This window comes from Sorex fumeus, unplaced genomic scaffold (genome assembly GCF_029834395.1).
Source record: "Sorex fumeus unplaced genomic scaffold, SorFum_2.1 ptg000044l, whole genome shotgun sequence".
In the NCBI taxonomy this organism is placed as follows: Eukaryota; Metazoa; Chordata; class Mammalia; order Eulipotyphla; family Soricidae; genus Sorex; species Sorex fumeus.
In genome coordinates, this window is record NW_026606101.1 from 12,944,180 (window position 1) to 12,965,165 (window position 20,986).

At 56.7% G+C, this 20,986-nt stretch overlaps 2 protein-coding genes across 2 annotated transcripts in view; one reads left to right on the plus strand and one right to left on the minus strand.

The window, feature by feature from the left end:
- BPIFB2 (BPI fold containing family B member 2) lies at nt 1-18,984 on the minus strand. Its single transcript, XM_056121942.1, has 16 exons — nt 18,968-18,984; nt 18,178-18,320; nt 14,131-14,224; nt 11,057-11,161; nt 9,831-9,980; nt 7,600-7,693; nt 6,536-6,596; nt 5,187-5,278; nt 4,823-5,008; nt 4,616-4,669; nt 4,116-4,286; nt 3,514-3,581; nt 3,383-3,428; nt 2,363-2,426; nt 2,025-2,101; nt 1-169 (listed from the first exon to the last, which is right to left on the minus strand). Exons 2-16 carry the CDS (start codon nt 18,284-18,286, stop codon nt 128-130), a joined length of 1,413 nt encoding a protein of 470 aa, XP_055977917.1. The 5' UTR covers nt 18,287-18,320; nt 18,968-18,984; the 3' UTR covers nt 1-127.
- The window catches only part of SUN5 (Sad1 and UNC84 domain containing 5), a 20,352-nt gene continuing 17,757 nt past the window's right edge, over nt 18,392-20,986 (plus strand). The window contains exon 1 of the mRNA XM_056121549.1: nt 18,392-18,458. Coding sequence (XP_055977524.1) covers nt 18,392-18,458 — 67 coding nt within the window. The remainder of the gene's footprint in view (nt 18,459-20,986) is intronic.

Sequence of the window (20,986 nt, forward strand, 5' to 3'; positions counted from 1 at the left end):
CCCAGTTCGCAGTGGAGAGTAAACAGCCTGGCTGGGCCCTGGGCAGTGCGGCTTTGCCTCGGTTTCCCCTGTGACTTGAGACCCAGAGCAGAGAGCTGGCCCGTGCCCAGCCTGAGAAGGTGCTGCTTCAGCGCTCGTAGAAGAGGCCACTGGACACCACCACGTAGCCCTGTGGGCGGAAGCAGGACCCAAGTCAGAGGCCACCCGGTGGCCAACTGCCCCACCAGCCCACCTTTGAGTTCATGCTTGAACATTCTTCCTGTGTGTCCTGCGGACAGCCCTCGACAACTCTGGGCCTCGGTTTCCTGCTGTGTGACTCCTGGAGGTAACAGCGCCCCCTAAGGACTACTATGAGGCTGCAGCTCTTCCCAGGGGCCAGAGCACTCAGGTCCGGGGTGGGTCTGGATGAATCTCAGGCTGTAAGGTAGGGGTCCAGGCCCACTGAGGTCTTCTCCAAGTCCGGCTGGGGACCAGCCCCAGGGCAGCCTGGCCCACCCCTTCCCTCTCCTCAGGTCCTCTGTGCCCCCGAGAAAGGCACCATTCACCACATGCGCATGGCTGATTACCTCTAAATTAATTCAAGTCAAATGACATTTAAAAACTCAGTTCCTGGGTCAGAGCAATAATAGCATATCGGAGAGAATGCTTGCCTTGCACGTGGCAACTCCCTCTGGTCCCCAAGCACTGCCAGGGGTGATTCCTGAGCTAGGAGTAAACCCGAAGCATTGCCAGGTGTGGCCCCCAAACAAAAATAATAAATAAATAAATAAATAAATAAACTAAAGTTCAGCTTCTCAGTTGCGCTGGCTATACTGCAGGTACCCACGTATCAGTGCAGCTGACCGTCCTTGTCCATGTCCTGGAACTGGGACCTTGGCCTTGAAGCCAGTGGACGGGATCGTGAGTGCCACAGTGAGTGAGCCCCCTGCCTGTTCCTAAAGGGAGGGGTCTTTGGGGGAAAACCCTACAGATCTTCCATGGATCATGATCTTTCAAATGACAGGAGGGGGCATGAAGGGGAACATTGTCGTTATGCTGTGAGAACATTTTCCCCCAAAAGGCGCCAGCAGGTCCTCCCAACACTCAGGTGTCGGGCCCGCACACCCCAACTTCCTCAGCCTTCTGTCCCGTATGAGATTGGTTGGTCAATGAAGGGAGAAATGTATCTTGTGTCTGTCCGGGTGGAACAGAAAGAGATGATCAGATCTCACACAGTGCAGTAAAACTGCACCCTGGGCCCACCCTGTTGATCCAGAAAAGGCCATAAAGGGGAACAGACACTGACCACCACCTTCCCCTGCACCCCCTCCCCCGCCCAGTCTACTGAGATTTGTGTACAAAAGGTAGGCCCCGGGTCAGAGGGAGTATACAGCAGGGAAGGCATTTGCCTTGCAGGCTGCTGACCCCAGTTTGATCTCCAGCACTGCATATGGTCTTCCAAGCACCACCAGGGGTCACTCATGAACATCAAACCCAGAATATGCACATCAGACCCAGAATGGCCCCTGAGTTCCGCTGGGAGTGGCGGGGGTGGGGGCCTGAAATTAAAGCTGGCAGACCATGTCCTCCCAGGGCACTGAATCCCTTCAGACAGCCCAAGTCCCAAGTGCAGCTGACAGAGACAATGGGTTTAAAGAACTCCTGGGTTTTTTTTTTTGGGGGGGGGGTGGTTGGTTGGTTGGTGTTTTGCCTTTTTTTTTTCCTTCTTGAGTCACACCCAGTGATGCTCAGGGGATTACCCCTGGCTCTGCACTCAGGAATTACTCCTAGTGGTGCTCAGGAGACCATATGGGATGCCGGGGATTGAACCCTGCTCGACCACGTGCAAGGCAAACGCCCTACCCGCTGCACTATTGCTCCGGCCCAGGAAGCATTCCTGGGGACCGGCATGCTCATTACCACCCAGGTCTGGCTAACGCCCATTGTCTGCATGGGCAGGCAGAGTGAGAGAGGGGACCCCCAGTCCCCAGGCCCAGGCCCTCCCCCAGGGGTGGGCAGGAAGAAGTCACCCCAAAGGCACTTACCTCGTGGATGAAGACCTCGGGGGGCACATACTTGAGATTGAGCATATGGGGGAGGGCGATCCCCAGGCCCAGGAGAGCTGCAGGAGGGAGAGGAGAGATCAGGGTCAGTGGGGGCAGCGGCCAGAGCCACCGGGCCTCAAGCCCTCTGCAGGGTGGCACTTGTCCCTCATCCCCAGAAAGCGGAAGGCAGCATTCTGAGGCCCTCTTTACAAAAAGGGAAACTGAGATCTGAAAAAAAGAAGGACCTGAACAGCAAATCCCCTTCACCCACCCGCCCACCCTCTGAGCCTGAGGAACCGAGGCAGCCTAGACCTGGGTGCGGGCACAGGCAGACTCACCGTTGAGGTGGTTCATCAGGGGCTTCTTAAACACTGGGCCCATGAGCAAGCGCACTTGGTCGATCTACAGCCACAGAGCCACGGATCCAAGGAGCCACGGAGACAAGGAGACACAGAGCCATGGAGCCATGGAGACACAGGCACAGAGACACGGAGACACGGAGACACAGAGATACAGAGACATGGAGACACAGAACCATGAAGCCATGGACACATGGAGACACGAAGACACGAACCCATGAAAACACAAAGACATGGAGACAGAGCCACAAAACCATAGCCACAGAGCCATGGAGACACAGAGACAAGGAGCCACGGAGACAAGGAGCCACAGAAACATGGAGACACAGACCCATGGAGACACCGACCCATGGAGACACAGAGACACAGAGCCATGGCGACATGGAGACACAGAGACACAGGCCCATGGAGACACAGAGACATGGAGCCACAGAAATACGGAGACACAATGGTGTGCACAGGCAGCCAGATACACACAGACACATGGACACACAAAAGCACAGAAGCACAGAGGAAGGACAGTTGGTTGCTCCTGTTCTGTCTTCAGAGTTCAGCAACATCCCAGCCTCAGAAAGGGGTCCCCAGAGGGGTCACTAAGGGTCCAGCCCCTGCGAGCCAGCACAGTGTGTGCCTACAGGCGGCTGGGTCAGTCGCTGGCTGGTGCTCTGTTGGCTGACCCACCACCAGAAGGGCTGAGCGTAGACAGACTGACAGGGCCACACACAGGGCTGGCCACATCCCAGAAGGAATTGCCAGCTGGGGACGCTGGGAAGTCTCACAAACCAGGAAATTTGGTGGCCCACTGCTCAGGGCAGATGACAAGTCATTGGCCGCCAAGTGGTGACAGCCAAGTCATGGACCCCAGTGAAACCCAGAGGCTGACTAGCCGGGTGAACCCAGGAAGAACAGATGGATCCCAGGAGTAGGGGCTGGGAGTGCACATGTGGCCCTTTTGTCTGGCTCAGGGGTCCACCCGTGAGACCCCAGCCTCACACTCACGTCAACGAAGCCGACATTGGATGAGGTCATGGTGATCTGCACATCCCTGAGAGGAAGTCGGGGGTGGGGAGGGGGTTAGCGGGGACCCTTCCTGCTGTGCCCGCCATATCCCCTGCACCTCTGACACTCACCCCAGCACAGAAGTAAACCCACGAAGCTTCACCTTGGACACGGAGAGCTGGAGGCTCAGGTTCACCTCCTGGGGTTATGGGAAAGCAGGGTCAAGGGTCAAAGGATACTGAGCCTTTGGCTGGTCCCTACTCCCCCACCATCCACCCATCGGGACACTCATTCAAGTTTTTCTGCAGCACAGGCAAGTGGTCAAGGGGGACCTATAACCATATGTAACCAGTGTAACCAGTAACCAGTGAAATCCTTGTGGAGATGGTAGGCAGAGAAGGGAGATAGCAGCATGGCAGAGGGGAGTGTGCAGAGAGCAGGCAAGGACCAGCTTACTCAGGGTTTGGGTGGTTTGGGCACATGTCCACATTTAAGCTGAGAGCTGAAAGATGAGGCAAAGCCAGCCCAGCAAGAAGCAGGAGAAGTGTATCTATCATCTGAGGCACAGAGCAGAGCACAAGCGAAGGTCCTGAGGCCACCACGTCCTGACACATTGCAGGCGCAGCACAGAGACCCAGAGGGCAGAGTTGAGCGAGTGAGGAGCGTGAGGCAGGAAGGGCAGTTTCCTTGGGGTCTCCTCGCCAGCACCCCCCACCCTCACAGCCCAGCTCACCACGTCCATTGAGAAGAGGGACTGGAAAGCCGAGTTGGAGGTGGCGACCAGGACCTCCACGAAGGGCTGCAGCCGCATGGTGGCATTGCCGGCGCCAAGCGTGGCCTCAGGCGTGGCGCCCAGCCGTACTTTGAGCACCACGGGCATGGGGTTGGGGAACTGGCGGGTCACCTGCAGAGGTGAGAGAGTCGGGGAGTGGAGGGGCGGGTCAGTGATGGGCGAGAGGGACACACATAGTGTCCCAGAACACGCTCAGGGTGTGGCCTGGGAGGACACGCCCAAACTGGGTCATCCCCAACAGGAGGGAGAGAAAAACTCGTGTCCAGCCTGAGGCCAGGCACAGAGGGGAAAGACGACGAGGTCTGGGCAGACAAAGGGGCCACTCGGAGCGGGAAGGGTGCAGGCAGAGGGACAGACATAAGCAAGGGAAGCTGCCCCCGCCCAGAGGGTCACACATCCTCCCCTGTCCCTGCCCCAGGCTAGCTGGAAGTGTCACCAACCTCAGGGATGAACTGGCCGAGCCAGGAGGTGTTGAGCGGGTTTTCATCAGACTTCTGAAAGCATCAGCCAGTAGAGATGGGTCAGTACGGCCATTGCCCAGCTCAGGAGGGCCTCCCAACACCCCCATGGAAGCCCCCCTGCAGCCAATGAGGCCCAGAGCTCCAGGGCCCTCCCCCCGGGGGGGCCTCCGAGGGGGTCTCCCTCACCAGCTGCCCCGTGACATCCAGGTTGAGGGCCCCAGCCTTCTGCAGCAGCAGGAGGGCTGAGTCGAACAGGTCCTGGGAGAGGCACAGGGTCACCATGGCGCCCGGCGCGCCCACAGGCTGAGGCGGCAGGAAGGGGGTGGCGTTCACAGCCAGGACGATGGGACTGCCCAGCAGGAAGAGAACCGCCTGACGGGGGGAGAAGGAGCAAAGAGCAGGTTCCTTGGCAGAACTCGGGCTTCCGCCAGCTGCGTGCTGCCCCCTCCCTCGTGAGCCAGCCATTCCCACTCGCCCCCTCCCCATGCCCCAACCCCTGGAAGAATCTTCCAGAACCCCCTGGGCTCGGGGCTGGCAAGGAACCACTCACGTTGATGTCCAGGGCAATGTAGTCATTGGTGACTGTGGGCTTGCCGACCATGAAGTACTGGATCTGGGACTCGGGGCCCACGGGGGTGAGGCCTGAGGGCACCAGGGGGCGAGATTACGTGGTCTGCCAGCAGGCCCACCCCAGCCACGGGTGTGCCGGCATCCCCGCATCCCTCCTCATGAGCCCGGCCCACGCCAAGTGACAGGAAGGGCAGGACAGGGCTTGGGAGAGAAGAGTTGAGGTTGGGGGGAGGGCCTGCCCCAAGCCCCGCTCACAGCCTGTTGGCTCTTAGTCAGGTCACATCCAAGCAATATTGGCTTCTGCTCCCCAGACAGTGCTCCACTAGAGACCCCGAATTCTAGGGAGGCAAGTCTCCAGGTAGCAATGCCTCTGACAAAGGCAGGAGGGAGCTCTCATTTCTCAGGGTGGACATGGGACTCGCGACCTCAGTCAGCCTCACCGCCGTCCTGTCAGCCCATGTGCCAAGGGAGTTGACCCTGGCCTGGAATCACACCTGCCAGCCTGACCCCAAGGCGGCTGTACATACAGACATGCACAGAGACACACGGACACACTCAGACATGGATACACACACAGACACGGATACACACACAGACATGGATGCACAGACAGACACGGATACACAAACAGACAAGGATGCACAGACAGACACGGATACACAAACAGACAAGGATACACACACAGACACGGATACATACACAGACGCACACAGAGACACATGGACACACACAGACACGAATACACACACAGACATGGATGCACACACAGACCCACAAGGAGACACATGGACACTCTCAGACACAGATTCACACACACATGAATACACACACAGACATGCACAGAGACACATGGACACACACAGGCCCGATATACACACAGCCATGCACTGAGACACACCGACACAGACTTGGACACACACAGATAAAGCACAGACATATGGACACATACACACACATAAACATACATAGAAACGCAGTAAAACATACAGACACAGACAGACACTCATACAGACACAAAAATACAGACAGACACACATACGCACACACACATACACAGAGACACAAACGGACACAGGCTCATACAAACACACAGGAACATGACCTCTCTGTCTCTCTCTGTCTCTCTCACTCCCTCTCTCTATATATATGTATGCATATATATTATACATACACACAGATACACACAAAAGCACCCCAAGACAGTTCTGCACTTTGGCACCTCCCCAAGTCCACCAGTATCTATCCAGTCATCTTCTGACTGATGTCTGACCCCCCAGTACGGGAGTCTGAGAAGGGTGTCAGTCCCCTCCGTGGGGCCCCGGGTCTCACCTATCAGTGTTCCCAGGTGGACGTTGAGGTCCTGCACCAGGCTGGCGAGGCTCAGGCACAGCTGCAAGGAAACAGAACCGGGTCCAGAGGGCCTTAGGCTGGCGGGCAGTGTCGGGAGCCCGGAATCCCTCCTTAGGCACCAGGAGCATCTTTGGGTGCCTTCTAGGGCACCAAGGACTGGTGGGAGCCGGTGCTCTGAGCTCAGCCCAGGGGACCACAGCAGGGCCCAGGGACACGGCAGGTAGCAAGCCACACGAGCATCAGCAAGTGGAAAGTGGTGCTGGTGGGCAGGCAGGGGGCAGCTCGCTGGGCCCAGGGCACCCACCGAGCCACTGGCTGAGCTGGGCTGAACATGACAGAGGAGGTGAGTGTCGACCACAGGGCTGGGGCTGACCAGAAACAGAAGCAAGGCCAGGTCAAGCTGCGTGGCTTCAGAGGGCAAAGCCAAGGGCAGGGGAAGTGGGAAGGCACCGTGGGGGGCTCCACAGCAACCCACAGAGAGGGCAGGGAGGGCCAGAGGGAGAACCAGCTCCTGGGCCAGGGAACTCCAGTGCCAGCAGGTCAGCGCCCACCCTCTCACCCCAGCTAAGGACAAGAGCCAGCACCCACCCACCCAAGAAGGGGCACCTCTGAGCGCCTCAGCCCAAGGCCACCCCCGGGGAGCTTCTCCCACATCCTGGTGTGTCGGTGGGACTGGGGAAGGTGGGTGGGAGCCAGGGAAGCTCCCGGGAGGGAGGAACCGGGACCCCAGCCAGGCCACATGCTTCTCAGCCCCTGCTGCGTCCACTGGCCAACAGCAGAGTCCCACCCCAGCCCAGTGTGCAGCTGGGGCTGGAACCACAGAATGAGCCCCCCGGGCCCCCAAGAGCCTCTGCCTGGGCCACCACCCCGACCTCTCCTCATGGAGGAACCTGGGCCCCCCACTCCTGGCTCCAATATGGAAGACGGTTGCCATGGCCACTACCCGCCTGGCTGCACCACACCAGGGCCGCCTTCTGAGCCATGCCATGCCCCTTGCAGGGGTCTGGCGAAGAAGGCAGGGAGGGGAAGGGCGGGGGCATTACCTTGTTCCTCAGGACGGATTTCAGATGCTTCTGCAGTGGCAGCAGTGCCGGGGGGCTGGAGGAAGAGGCATGGGATAAGGGGTCCTCAGCGGTGCTCCCCCCCCCAGGCAGGGCTGCCTCCATCACGGCCCAGCTCCCCCTACCCAGTCAGGGCCCAGAGGCTCCCCTCACACTCTCCCGCACAATCACCTCCAACAGGGAGGCCTCACAGAGGGGTCTCTGTGTGGGTGCCCCCAGCACAGCCCCCATCCCGGAGGGAAGAAGGGCTGAGTGCCCTGAGGTCCCGAGGTGCCACGCGGGTGATCACCAACCTGTCCTGTGGCAGGCAGATCCCATGGGCCCTGGGTCAGGGAGGCGGGGCCCCAGGTCTGCCTCCTCCTGGGGCACCCCAACCTCACCCCAGGCCTCGGTTCTCCCGTCACCCAACCAGACCTGGGTCTCAGGAGGCTGCTCCCTGCAGAGCCACCCCAGGGACAGGCACCAACTTCTGGGTGTTTGTCCCCATCAAAGAACCTCAACATAACGTGCTGAAAGCACACTATGGACCAAACACGATGGCTGCTTAGTGCCTATAATGCAAACAACCATAACACCCCAAAGGAAAGAGAGTAAGAGGGAATGTGTCTGCCACAGAGGCGAGGAGTGGGCGTGGTGGGAGGGACAATCGAAACATTGGTGGTGAATGGGCACTGGTGGAGGGATAAAGTAAAGTAAAGGCCCTCCCGTTGATCATCGATTTGTTCGAGCAGGCCCAGTAACGTCTCCATTGGAGACTTTGTTGTTACTGTGTTTGGCATATCGAATACGTCACGGGAGCTTGCCAGGCCCTGCCGGGTGGGCGAGATACTCTCGGTAGCTTGCCGGGCTCTCTGAGAGGGACGGAGGAATCGAACTCGGGTCGGCCATAATGGCTGCGTGCAAGGCAAACGCCCTACCGCTGTGCTATCGCTCCAGCCCAAGTGGAGGGATGGGTTCTCGAATATTGTTTGATTGAAACATGAAAGCTTGTAAGTCTGAAACTGTAGCTCATGGTGATTCATTAAAAATTTTTAAAAATACTAGAAATGTGATAGCACAGAGGGTAGGGCGTTTGCCTTACAAGCGGCCAAGATGGCCGACCCGAGTTCGATTCCTCCGCCCCTCTCGGAGAGCCCCGCAAGCTACCGAGAGTATTCGATATGCCAGACACAGTAACAACAAAGTCTCCAATGGAGATGTTACTGGGCCCGCTCGAGCAAATCGATGATCGACGGGAGGGTCTTTACCTTTTTTACCTTACTAGAAATGTTCAGGGGGAAAAAAAGAACCTCAACAGGCCCTGTCACAAACAAAACAAAATCAAACAAATTGGGGCTGGAGCGATAGCACAGCGGGGAGGGCGTTTGCATTGCACACAGCCGACCCGGATTCAATTCCCAGCATCCCATACGGTCCCCTGAGCACCGCCAGGGGTGATTCCTGAGTGCAGAGCCAGGAGGAACCCCTGTGCATCGCCGGATATGATCCAGAAAGAAAAACAAAACAAAACAGGCCTTGTCATGAAGACTCATGAGGGGACAGGGGTGATGGAGTCTGGGTACTATGGGGACACAACCCCTGCTGGGGTAGGGGGTCCTGTCTTTCTCTAACTTTACACTCTGACTTCTTCTTTCCCCTCCCTAGTCTCCCTCCTGCCCTCTCTCACCTCCCCCTTCCTCCTCTACACCGCCTCCCCTCCCCTTCTCCTCCCCTAGCAGGGAGACCTCCCTGCCCCCTCCCCGGCCCTGGGGATGAGGGGTAGGTAGACATGAGGGTCACAAGCTGCTGCCTGGGCTCTGTGCTCTCCAGCAAGACACCTCTGGGCCTCGGCTGGCTCCCCGTGACATAGAGCCATGCTTCCACTGCCTGGGGGCAGATGCAGAGGCAAGGGGCCCAGCGGGAACCCCAAGGGGTTATTAGCAGCAATGCTGACAGTGGGAGTCTTAGCAAACCCCCACCACTCCGCGCCAGGGACCCCTCCCAGATTATGTTCACTCCTGTGTTCACCTAGAAGTTCACCACTGACCTCAGGCAAGCCCCACCCCGCTCCAAGCCTCATGTCTGGCCAGAGGCCAGTGTGCATGTATGGGTATGGGGAGGGGGGTCTCTGGGGCCTCCTGAGTGCTAGGGGCAAGTCTTGAATCAGGTGGTCAGGGAAGGGTCGCAGTAGCTGCCGCCTGGGTGCCACAGCCCTGCCCCCCGCAGACACCCACCTGTTGTGGCCATCGAGCAGGAAGCCGTGGTCCAGGGATGGGATGCAAGCAGAGATGCTGACCAGCGGGCTCCGGATGGAGCTCTGGGTCACCCGGGCGTCGGCCATCAGCTCCACAGGCAGCTTCAGCTCCAGAGGCTCAGGGCCACTGCTGGGAAGCCAGTGCTGGACCCCAGCGGCACCCCCAGCATAGCCCACCCTGACCCAGGCAAGACCCCATAGAGCCCCTGCCAGAGCTCATCCTCCACTGGACAGATGCAGGGGTCCTTGCTGGCCCCCAAACTCCAGTCAGATCCCGGACTGCAGCCGAAGGTGCGATGCGGGTTTCCTAGACTCTGCCTCTCCCACACAGAACCTGTTTCCTCGTCTGCACCATGGGCGTGTGACAGTGGGCCCCTCTCACAGGAACTGTGCACTCTACAGCCAGCACCAGAAAATTGGGTGTCAAGTGGCCAGAGGGGTTCAAATGAGACTCCCAGCTCATGACGTAAAAGTGAGGTGCAGGGGGCTGGAGCGATAACACAGTGGGTAGGGCATTTGCCTTGCACGCGGTCGACCCGGGTTTGATTCCCAGCATTCCATATGCTCCCCCAAGCACCGCCAGGAATAATTCCTGAGAGCATGAGCCAGGAGTAACCCCTGAGCATTGCCAGGTGTGACCCAAAAAAAACCCAAAAAAAGTGAAGTTCGGGCTAGAAAGATAGGACAACAGGGAGGGTGCTTGCCTTGCACACAGCGGCAGACCAGGGTTCTGTCCCTGGCACCACATGTGGTCACCAGAACCCACTATGAGTGATCCCTGAGTGCAGAGCCAGGAGTCAGCCCTGAGCACTACCGGGTACAACCCCCCAAAACAAAAAACAAACAAAAATGCATGTGACTGACATGTGCAACTAATTCTGATGGCTCCATTTATTGAGCACCTACTATGCGATCACAATTTCAATCACAGTGACAAATTCACTCACTGCCACCCTCAGAGCCACACTTCCAGTTTCCACCATTTTATAGGGGGGAAACCGAGGTCTGGAGAAGGCTGGAAACTCATGCTCAGCTTCTGAGCCGACTCCAGGTGCCCAGAAGTCCTAGCACTGCCTCTGTCGCCCACAGGAGGGCCAGACAGCAGGAACTGGGCAAGGGGGCGGGGGAGGAGTGAAGTGCATGTCATAGGAGGGACCAACCCTGTACCCTCTCCTACCCCCATCTCCAACAAGGGTCTTCACTCACCGAAAGACCCTGAATGTGAAATTGGCTGCTGCCGACACACGGATCCCCATACCGGCAATGAACGTCAGGTGGAGGTCGGGTACCTGGACATCTGGAATCTGGATCCTGCAGGGTAGGAAGGAAGGGGACAGTGTGGCCCTCATTTAGACACTGAGCCCCCCGGGACAATACTCTGAGTCATACCCACACTCTTGGTGCTACAAAGGACCTTCTGGGCACTTTCCTTGAATCCAGGCCACCCCAGTTCCATCTCTGGCACTGCAAATTCCACCAAGCAGTGCTGGGTGTGTATTCCCTGCTACAAAAGGTGGGATGTGGGGGAATGGGTAAATAACTTTCTGGTGAGTGGAACCGTGGGATGAGGAAGAGGTAGTGAGTTCTCCATCAGAGGCAATATGCAAGCCATGCAGGGAGAAGATGCAGAGAAGACGTCTGCACTGGGCAGGAATGGGAGTAAGATGATTGCTCGGGCCTTGAAGGATGTGGTTTCTGATAGGGACTCTTGGAAGCTGAGAAGGTGAAAAAAAACCCAGAGATGCCCTCTGGGGCACCCAAGTCGTTAGCTCTGACTTGCAGGCCCCTGGCAAAGGGACCATCACCCCCAAAGTCCCCATCCTGGCTGCCGAGTAGTCCCCACCTAGCCTGTGGTTAATTAATCCTTCCTGCGTGAGCTGTCTGCCCCAACATGATATTGAGCTGTATGCAGACGTGTGTTGCAGCATTAGAGTATTTGCCTTGCGTGTGAGAGGCCCTGGGTTCAGTCCCCAGCACTGCAGAGAAAGGAGAGGGGAGCCAGAGAGACAGTGCAGGAGTGAAGGCACACTGCCTTGCTCACAACTGAACCTGGTTCGATCCCAGGCACCACATATGGGCCCCCAAGCACCACCAGGGCTCACTGCTGAGCACAGAGCCACCAGGGTGCCATCCCCGGCATCTCATACGGTCCCCCAAGCACCGCCAGGAGTAATTCCTGAGTGCGGAGCCCTGAATATCACCAGGTGTGGCCAAAATTAATTAATCGATTAATTAACTTAATTTAATAAAAGTCATCTCCAGGTATCTTGCTGAGTAAAATCATCCAGAAGAGAAGGGACAATTACAGAACAGCCTCTCACGTGTGGGAAAGATGGAAACATAGGGCCAGAGAGAGAGAACAGCAGGTGGGGCTGGAGAGACAGTACAGCGGGAAGGGTGTTTGCTTTGTACAGAGCCAAGCCATTCAATCCCTGGCATCCCTTATCGTCCCTTTTTTAAACTTTTTTATTTTTATAAAGTTGTTCACAATAATTTATTACATTCAATTTTTCAACACCAATCCCACCACCATTACACCTTTCCACCACCGTATGGTCCCATGAGCCCGCCAGAAGTGATCCCTGAGTGCAGGGCCAGGAGTAAGCCCTGAGTACCGCTAGACATGACCCATCCACCACCCCCAAAAAAATCAATTAAAAAATTAAGGAAATAACAAATGTCAAAGACACTAGAACCTGAGAACTGATTTACAGAACTGGGCTTACTGAGGGCAGGCGATAGGTGTGTGCAGGTGTCTGTGTGTGTATGTTTGTATGTGTATGTGCGTGCATGTGTGTTTGGGGTATGTGTGTGTGTGCGTATGCACGTGTGTGTGTTGGGGGGTGTAAGACAGACTCTCTGGTAGCTTCTGTGAACACTCTGTGGACACTCTGGAACAGTGTGTGTCTGAACCCCTGCATGAGCTATATCGTCAGCTGGTGCTTCGAATAACACACTAGGGCAGAAAGTGTCTAGGCCAGGAACGTGCTCGGTGGTGAGGCACCGGCCATACCATGCAGGCCCGGGAGCTGGGCTCACACATTCTCTCTGTCCTCGGCCCCAGGGACAGTGACCCTCACTTTGCTGTGCCCCACTTGACAGCCCGTACACCGGCACCTTCAACATCATCTCAAACAACCACGAACAGCGGGTGGCCTGGCTCCCGGCCATCTGCACCCTGCAGAGTGTCCATGTCCTCAAACCCCTCCAGAGCCACACTCCAGGCAGCTCTTGGCATCCTTCACAACTTGGTCGATTTGAAGCTTCTTGATATGCCAGAGAGATTTTTTTAATGGGGAGACATTCAGGAGTACCAAGGCCCTGGAACCACTCTAGCAAAGCTCAGCCTGGGCAGCTGGTGGAGCTGTGGGTGATCACGTGACAAGCCCAGAGCCTCACCCTCCTGGGCCCTCCTATTTCAAAACATATGCACTGCAGCACCGTAGCACTGTCCTCCCGTTGTTCATCGATTTGCTCGAGTGTGCCCAGTAACATCTCCATCGTGAGACTTGTTACTGTGTTTGGCATATCAAATACGTCACGGGTATCTTGCCAGCCCAAAACATATGAAAAAATATATAAATATATTCGATGAGAGGGGCCAGGAAGGTAACTCTGGGGTAGAGCACAGGCTGAGAGCATGGCCACCCCGCCACCTCAACCACAGCCACCGGATATGACCCCTGTCACAGATTTAAATAAGTGAACAATTAATTATGGATATAAGTGTGTAGGAGAGAGACACAGAGAAAGTGTGCATGTAAGACATAGACAGAGAAAGAGTGTGTGAGATAGAGAGAGGGGTGTGAGGGAGAGAGGGAGGGAGATGAGGAGAGGAAAGGAGAGAGAAAGAAAGAGGGAGAGAGGGAGAGGGGGGAGAGAGAGAAGGAGAGAGAGAGAGAAGGAGAAGGGAGAGAGAAGGGAGAGGGAGAAGAATAGCGGGGAAGAGAGAGGGAGAGATAAGGAGAGGAGAAAGTGAGAGGGAGAGGGGAGAGGGAGGGGGAAGAGGGAGAGAGAGGGAAAGAGAAAGGGAGATCTTGGTAGAGGAACCTGGTCTGGACTCTGCCCTCCCTCCTTTGTCAGTTGACTCCCAGGAAGCTGCAGTTGCAAGTCAGGCTCAAACTTAGGGGTTTGGGGGTCTGAACTGGGGTGGATGATGCCTTCAGAGGTATGTGGTGGACTGCCATGTTCTTCCCAGGGAGGAAGGGGAGCACTCACGTGGCAGGTGGGAGTACTCACCCAGTGGTGGGAGCACCTTCTCTGAGGCCGGGAGCACTCACCTGGTGAGCTGAAGCTCCTTTCCATTGCGGTCCCAGAAGTGCGGAACGGTGACCTGAAGGGCTCGCTGGAGAGGGGCCTTCCCGATGTCAGACACTGGGGGGCCAGAGCAGCATTGGGGTCAGGTTCCCTCTGAGGGGTACCCCACACTTTAGGCAGCCGGGGACTCAGCAAGTCCCACCTTGGTGAAACAGCTACCAAACCCTGCAGGGAACGCCAGGTGCTCTCGCTTCTGCCCCTGGACTCCCCTCCACTCTAGCCCACTCCTCAGAAACAGCCTCCACACTTCTGCAAGGCTCCCATCAGCTCCCCCCTTCTGCAGAGCAAGAAGAACCCTCCAATGGAGCACCCCCACCTGGCATGGTGAGCTGGGGAGGAGGCCCGGTTGGGCTGCCGGGGGAGGCAGCCACACCTGGAGACGGGGGCTCAGGAGTGCCACGGCCTGGCCACTCTCTCTCTCTCTCTCTCTCTCTCTCTCTCTCTCTCTCTCTGACCCCTGGAATTTCCAGCATCTGGCACCGAGGGGCTCTGAGAAGTCTCAGGGCACAGGAAATGTCACTTCTCACTAGCGCTGTCCAGTTTCCTATTAAGAATCTCATGGCTGGGGATATGGTGCCGCCAGCAGATCAATCTGTAATCTGTACCTGTGAGGTGAGTGCATCAGCAGCCTGATGGCAACACCAGACTTTCAGATACCCCAAAATTGCTGCTGTGCCTTTGGCCAGACCCCAAAAACTTGGGGCAAAGTTTACCAAGAAAGTAAACGGCCAAATGTTAGGTATGTGGGAGACATACCCACAAACCACCTCAGCTATTTAATTGGAAGCATGGCCCCTCTGGTTCCTGATCGAACTGCTTAATGGCCATGATCCCAGAGTATCAGAAACGAATCTAGGAACCCAAAGGCTTTTGGCAGAAATGCGTCCTGTTCCTGCAGTAGGTCACTGGCGCTGGGTCACTCCAGGTGGGAATAGGTTTCGTGCCTTGGCCTGTTCCCCCTGGCGGTCTGGTGACCACCATCCTCCAGAGGCCACTGGACAGTCAGGTTTGGGCCTTCAGTGACGAGACACATGGGGCCTCACCACATGGGGGTGGAGTCGACTCTTTCTTCCCATCCCAACAAGACGCTGCCTACAAACGGCCTCTCTGGCTGATTAATAGCCATAATACTGGAGACTCAGAAACAAATCTTGAAACCCAGTGGCTTTTGGAAAAAATGCATCTGGACTGCATACAGGATGGCCACCAGCTCAGAGCTTATTGGAAAGCCAGGTATGGGCCAGCGGTGACGGAGCAACTGCAGTCTCATGGGAAGGGGGGCGGTACTGGCTTGTCCTTCACGCCCTACCAAGGTCACAAGTTGCCCCCCACAAGTGGCTCTCTAGCACGGCCATGGCTCCAGAGGCAAACGGACTTAATCCAGAGCCCGGAAGCTTGCAGCAGAAAAGTGAATGGACCATGCGTTAAACTACGGCGCCATGCCTCCTCGGAAGGGAAAGGGTGTTGCTCCCTTCTGCCTTTCTCCCCACTGGCAGCAAGGTAGCCACCACCTCAGAGTTTATTGGAAAGCCAGGTATGAACCGACAGTGAAAGGGCAACTGCAGTCTCATGGGAAGGGGGACGGTACCGGCTTGTCCTTCGTGCCCTACCAAGGTCATGAGTTGCCCCCCACAAGCGGCTCTCTGGCACGGCCATGGCTCCAGAGGCAAAAGGACTTAGTCCAGAGCCCGGCAGCTTGCAGAAGAAAAGTGAATGGACCTTGCACTAAACTATGGCGTCATGCCTCCCCAGGAGGGAAAGGGTGTTGCTCCCTTCCACCTTTTTCCCCCCTGGCAGCAAGGTGGCCGCCACCTCAGAGCTTATAGGAAAGCCAGGTACGAGCTGGCAGTGACAGGGCAACTGCAGTCTCATGGGAAGGGGAGCGGTACCGGCACGTCCTTCATTCCCTACCGAGGTCACAAGTTAGCCCCCACGAGCGGCTTTCCAGCACGGTCATAACACAGGACACACAGAAACCAATCTCGTAATTATCTGGCTCTTTGCAGAAATCCAAAATCGTGGCCGCGTGACATTATATGATTCTCATAACCAGCTATAGAAAACAAAATATTTCACAATGCCTTTTCAGCAATTCTGATTGTTTGGGGGAAAATTCTAAACAATAATGGTGCATCTTTTGTTGAAATAATAAATGTAATCAATGTAGAAAAGAGTTAAGTGGAAATCATCTGCCTCACAGGCATTTGAAGGGGTGGGAGGGGGTGTATACTGGGGTTCTTGGTGGTGAAAAATGAGTACTGGTGAAGGGGAAGGTGTTTGATCATTGTATGACCGAGACTTAAACCTGAAAGCTTAGTGACTTTTCCCACAGTGCTTCAGTAAATAAATATAAAAAGAAAAAAATTTTTAAAAATTAAGATGGAGTTCATGCCGAATTCAATCAGCTAATCAGTGGCTGAATAAATAGCAGTACTCCTACAAAAAAAAGAAAAAGAAAGAAAGAAAAGAAAAGAATCTCATAGCTCTGGGGCGCCTTGATGGAAAGTGGATTCTGGGTGCTCAGTTGCTGACTGGGCTGGCTGGGCTGATGGAAGAACCCAGTGGGGACGGAATTCAGAGGAGAGGTGCAGGGCCAGAGAAAGAGAGCAGCAGGCTCGGGCTCTTGCCTTGCATGAGACCGACCCAGGTTTGCTTCCTGGCATCCCTGGTCCCCCAAGCCCCTGAGTGCAGAACCAGGAGTAAGCCCTGAGCATGGCTTAGTGTGACCCCAAAACAAAAGCAAGAAACTAAGTAAAATGAAAGGTGGTGCTGCTGGCCCAAAGTAATTGACGAGAGCTCTGGTGGGACCAGCTTCTCTCCCACCACTGTGCAAAATCTCTTGGGGCCTCAGTTTCCCTGATCCTGAGAAGCAGAAAAGCAATGATCTCCATCCAGGCATAGCACCTCTCTCCAGCCTGATCTTCTGCAGCTGGGTTGAGGTCACCCCCATATCTCAGGACACCTCTACACACACACACACATACACACACACACCACACCACACACAGCTTATGTTTGACTCGGAGCTTGTGGGTACGCACAGGGAGGGACCCCAGGAGAAGTGTGAGCACGCACTCTGGAAGGCCTGCCCCAGCCTTCCAGAGAGCAAACATGGGCAGGAACACCCAAGGGTTCTCCAGGACAATGGAACCTCGCGCGGGACGGGTGGACAGGGCGTGGGTGCCAGGGCCAGGCAGCGGGCATCCGTGCGTGGCCCCAGGCACCAGTCACGATCTAACACGGATCACTGAGCCTTTTCACCACCCGCCCATCTGCCCGGATCAAGGTCCTGGAAGCTGTGCACGCCCCAGCTTGGGCCGGCTGCCCCTGAGTCGCTGCCTCACTCTTTCGTGGCCCCTGTGCCTACAAGTCCTTCCTGCTCTCTGAGCCCCTCGTGCGGTAGTGAGTTTGCTCTGACACGGGGGAAGCAAATTCTGGCTTCTGGCCCTTGACCCAGCTTCCATGGCAGCTCAAAGGCCTTCCCGGGGGCCTCTGTGGGACCCAGGTCTCTGCGCTGTGCTTTGCCCCGGGGACTGGCTAGAGCTTGGAAGGAAAGAAGAGCCACAGGACAAAGCATCACCCCCAGAAGCTTAGGGGGCACTGGCTGCTCTCAGCTCAGGACTCTGCCCAGGTCTCGCCTGGCCTCTTCCCAGTCTGCAAATGTACCGACACCCCATTCATGTATTATGCCGGGGTATATAGCCACACCCCAAGACACGCATCCAGGCATCCACATGGGCACCTCTCCATGCCTGTCCATGCACACGCCAGCACCTCCCAGCAACCCAGGCCCACCCCGGTCAGGCACCCAAGCACGGTCAAGCCGTCCACTCTGAACCCCAGCCTGTACCCCCCTATTCCCCCGTCAGCACCGAGTCAGACTCCTGGTGGGACCGGGTTCCAGAGGCAGAGAAGCTCCAATCCAGGCCCTTGAGGGTGGGGGGCAGAGGGAGCCTTGGGGGTCCTGGACACACACGAGCTCTCGGGCTCACTCTCGCTCCGTCTCTTACCGTAGTCCAGTACCGCACGGTTGAGTCTCACCACGATGCCCGGCCTGGAGGAGCCAACCGCGGGCAGCACCAGGGCCAGCAGCAGGCCCAGCCGGCATACCCAAGCCATGGAGCCTGGCTGTGGGCACCCCGAGATCTGTGGGCTGCGGAGAGGTCATGTCAGGGAGCCGGTCCTGCATGTGCCCCCAAGGCTGCTCACCAACCCCTATACCGCATGGACACCTCAGTAGCCACCCCCATGCCCGGGCCCGGGCCCTGCCCCCGGCACTTCTTGAAAGGAAGTGAGGTCTCCTGCTTTGCTGGAACCACCGGCAAAGTGACATCAGTCTGGACTACCAAAGTCCCTTCGTGCCTCCCAGGCCCAGAGAGGACATGGCCCGGTCTAAGGTCACACAGTTGGTATGGGGGTGGGGGTTCCCAGATAGGAGAGCACAGGCCCTTGCTTTGAGTACCAGCTCTGAATCCTGACATTACAGCCCAGACCCGTGTGGCCGGCCAGCCTAGAGGCCAGTGGAGGACCTAGTTTCTCACATGCCTCCCCACCATGACTCCTCGGACCCCCTCCAGCCCAGCTAATTGAGCAGGCACTTCTGTGTTCCACTCAGGGAAAGGGTGCCAGGCAGGAATGAGGGGTTCACTGAGACCCCGTGGGGTAGTCCCGGCTCCTCACCAGGGTCCTGCCAAAGGGCGGGCCCTGCTACAGAAGGCCAGGGGAGCTTGCACGCCCATTGAACAGATGGAAAAGTTGAGGCTTCTGCCTGGAGGAGCGCCAGCCCCGTCCCCATCCTACCTTACACAGGTTCCTAGAGCAGCTGCCTTCGAGCCCCAGCCAAGTCTTCCTCCTCGTGGCCAGTGTGGAAGCTGCTTTATGGGGCTCCCTCGAGGCAGGGTCCTCTAGGGAAGGACTCGGGGAGGGGCTGGTTTGCTTTTGGCTGTGAGTGTTTTCCCTGCAAACACGGCCTTTGCCAAAGTGTCTCATCCGAGGGTGCTGTGGGGCGGCCACGTAGCTGGGCGGGGCTGCCAACCTCCGAGAGACCCTGGGGCCAGAGGCTTGCTGGAAGGAGGGCTGGCCAGAAGGACCCCCATGACTCAGCCGGGAGGAAGGGGCTCCCGTGCCAGCAGAGACGCTGCCATTACTCACAGCCGTTACCCAGAACAGCCACGCTGGAGCCCAACCCCGCCCCGCAGCCCTGGCCTTGCTCACGCGCCGAGCTCTGACTCCAAGGGCGTCAAAAGATGGTGATGGTGTGAACACCTCAGTTTCTGGTCCCCCTGCCCCCCTACACACACACACACACACACACACACACACAGCCTCTCAGACACATGACCCAGTCAAGACAAACCGAGCCCTAGGCACCTTCCCTGGTTCCAAACCCACACTCCGCCTGGCACCCCAGGGCCAAGGAAGTTTGAGATGTGAGGGTATGAGTAGTGTAAGGCCTTGTGGGTGCTGGAGGGCTGGGGGCTGTCTCTGTGCTCTGGGTGTGCAGACTGGACATGTAAGTGGGCATCAGATCTGATCAGGAAAATGTATGTGTGCAAGTGTGTCTTTGCGTGTGTGTATATGTGTGTGAGCATATCTATGCGCCTGTGTCTGTGTGTGTGAGCATGACTGTGTGTGCAAGTGTGTTTATGTGTGTATATATGTCTGAGTGTGAGCATATCTGTGTCTGTGTATGTGAGCGTGTCTATGTGTGAGTCTGTGTGTGCAAGTGTGTCTTTGTGTGTGTGTATATGTGGGGCGGTAAGCATATCTATGCATATGTGTCTGTGTGTGAGAATGACTGTGTGTGCGTGTGTGTTTGTGTGTATATGTGTCTAAGTGTGAGCATAACTGTGTCTGTGTGTGTGCAAGTGTGTCTGTGTGTGTATATATATGTGTGGGGTGAGCATATCTATGCGTATGTCTGTGTGTGTGAGCATGACTGTGTATGTGCAAGTATGCTTGTATGTGTATACGTGTCTAGGTGTGAGCATATCTGTATGTCTGTGTATGTGAGCGTGCCTATGTATGTGTGTGTGTGCGTGCGTGTGTGTGTGTGTGTGTGTCTGGAACGGGCCTGTCAGCATCTCCACTGACAATGTCACAGGCCTCATTACCAGCACCCACAGGTGCCACTGTGAGTTTTGTGCACACACCTGTCCAGGTGGGCTTCTTGAGTGTGATTCTGGGTCTGTGTCGGTGTGCAGGTGCATGTTTGCCAGTGTGTGGTGAGCTATTTCCTGGCACACAGGGTGAGGCATGTGCCCAACTGGTACACGCACATGTGTGGGACAGGCTCCTCTGACCCAGCTGCCTCAGGGGCCCTCCCATCTCCAGCATCCCCCCATAGCTCCCACCGACACCCCACCAGCACATACACCAGGCCAGAACCAGGTGTTCCCTCTCAGGCTGTCTGGGGTGCTGACCCAGGCGGCAGCTGTTCTCCAGGCATTCCCTGGGAGGCCACGGTGCATTGACCAGCCCTGCTCCCAGCCCCGGCACCCTGTCCTCTGTGATGGACAGAGCGAGCAGGGGGAGGGCAGTCAGTCGTGAGCTCCCTCGCATCCTACTTCTGACCTCCGGTGTCCACCCATGTGTTAGACCGTTCCTGCTGGCCTCTCTGTGGCCCAGGCAAACAGCAGCCGAGGTGAGGGGCCACAAATATTGACCAAAGCCTCTGGAGGTGTTTGCTCTGACCATGCACACTTCCTCTTCCTGAATTCCCAGGAACCAGGGACAGCTTCAGACACAAAGAAGAGGCCTCTCCCCAGCCTCACCCAGGGCCATGGCACACACCGTTTGCTGAGCACCACATATGGCAGG

Bases quoted from the DNA above. Each gene is read 5' to 3' on its own strand.
- BPIFB2 (XM_056121942.1), bottom strand. From the start codon at position 18,286: ATGGCTTGGGTATGCCGGCTGGGCCTGCTGCTGGCCCTGGTGCTGCCC. The intron at 4,287-4,615 runs GTTGGTGACACT...TCACCTCTGCAG, and splicing joins TCGGCCAGTTCATCCCTGAG to GTGACCCGCCAGTTCCCCAA. The intron at 3,429-3,513 runs GTGAGTGTCAGA...ACTTCCTCTCAG, and splicing joins GGGTTTACTTCTGTGCTGGG to GGATGTGCAGATCACCATGA.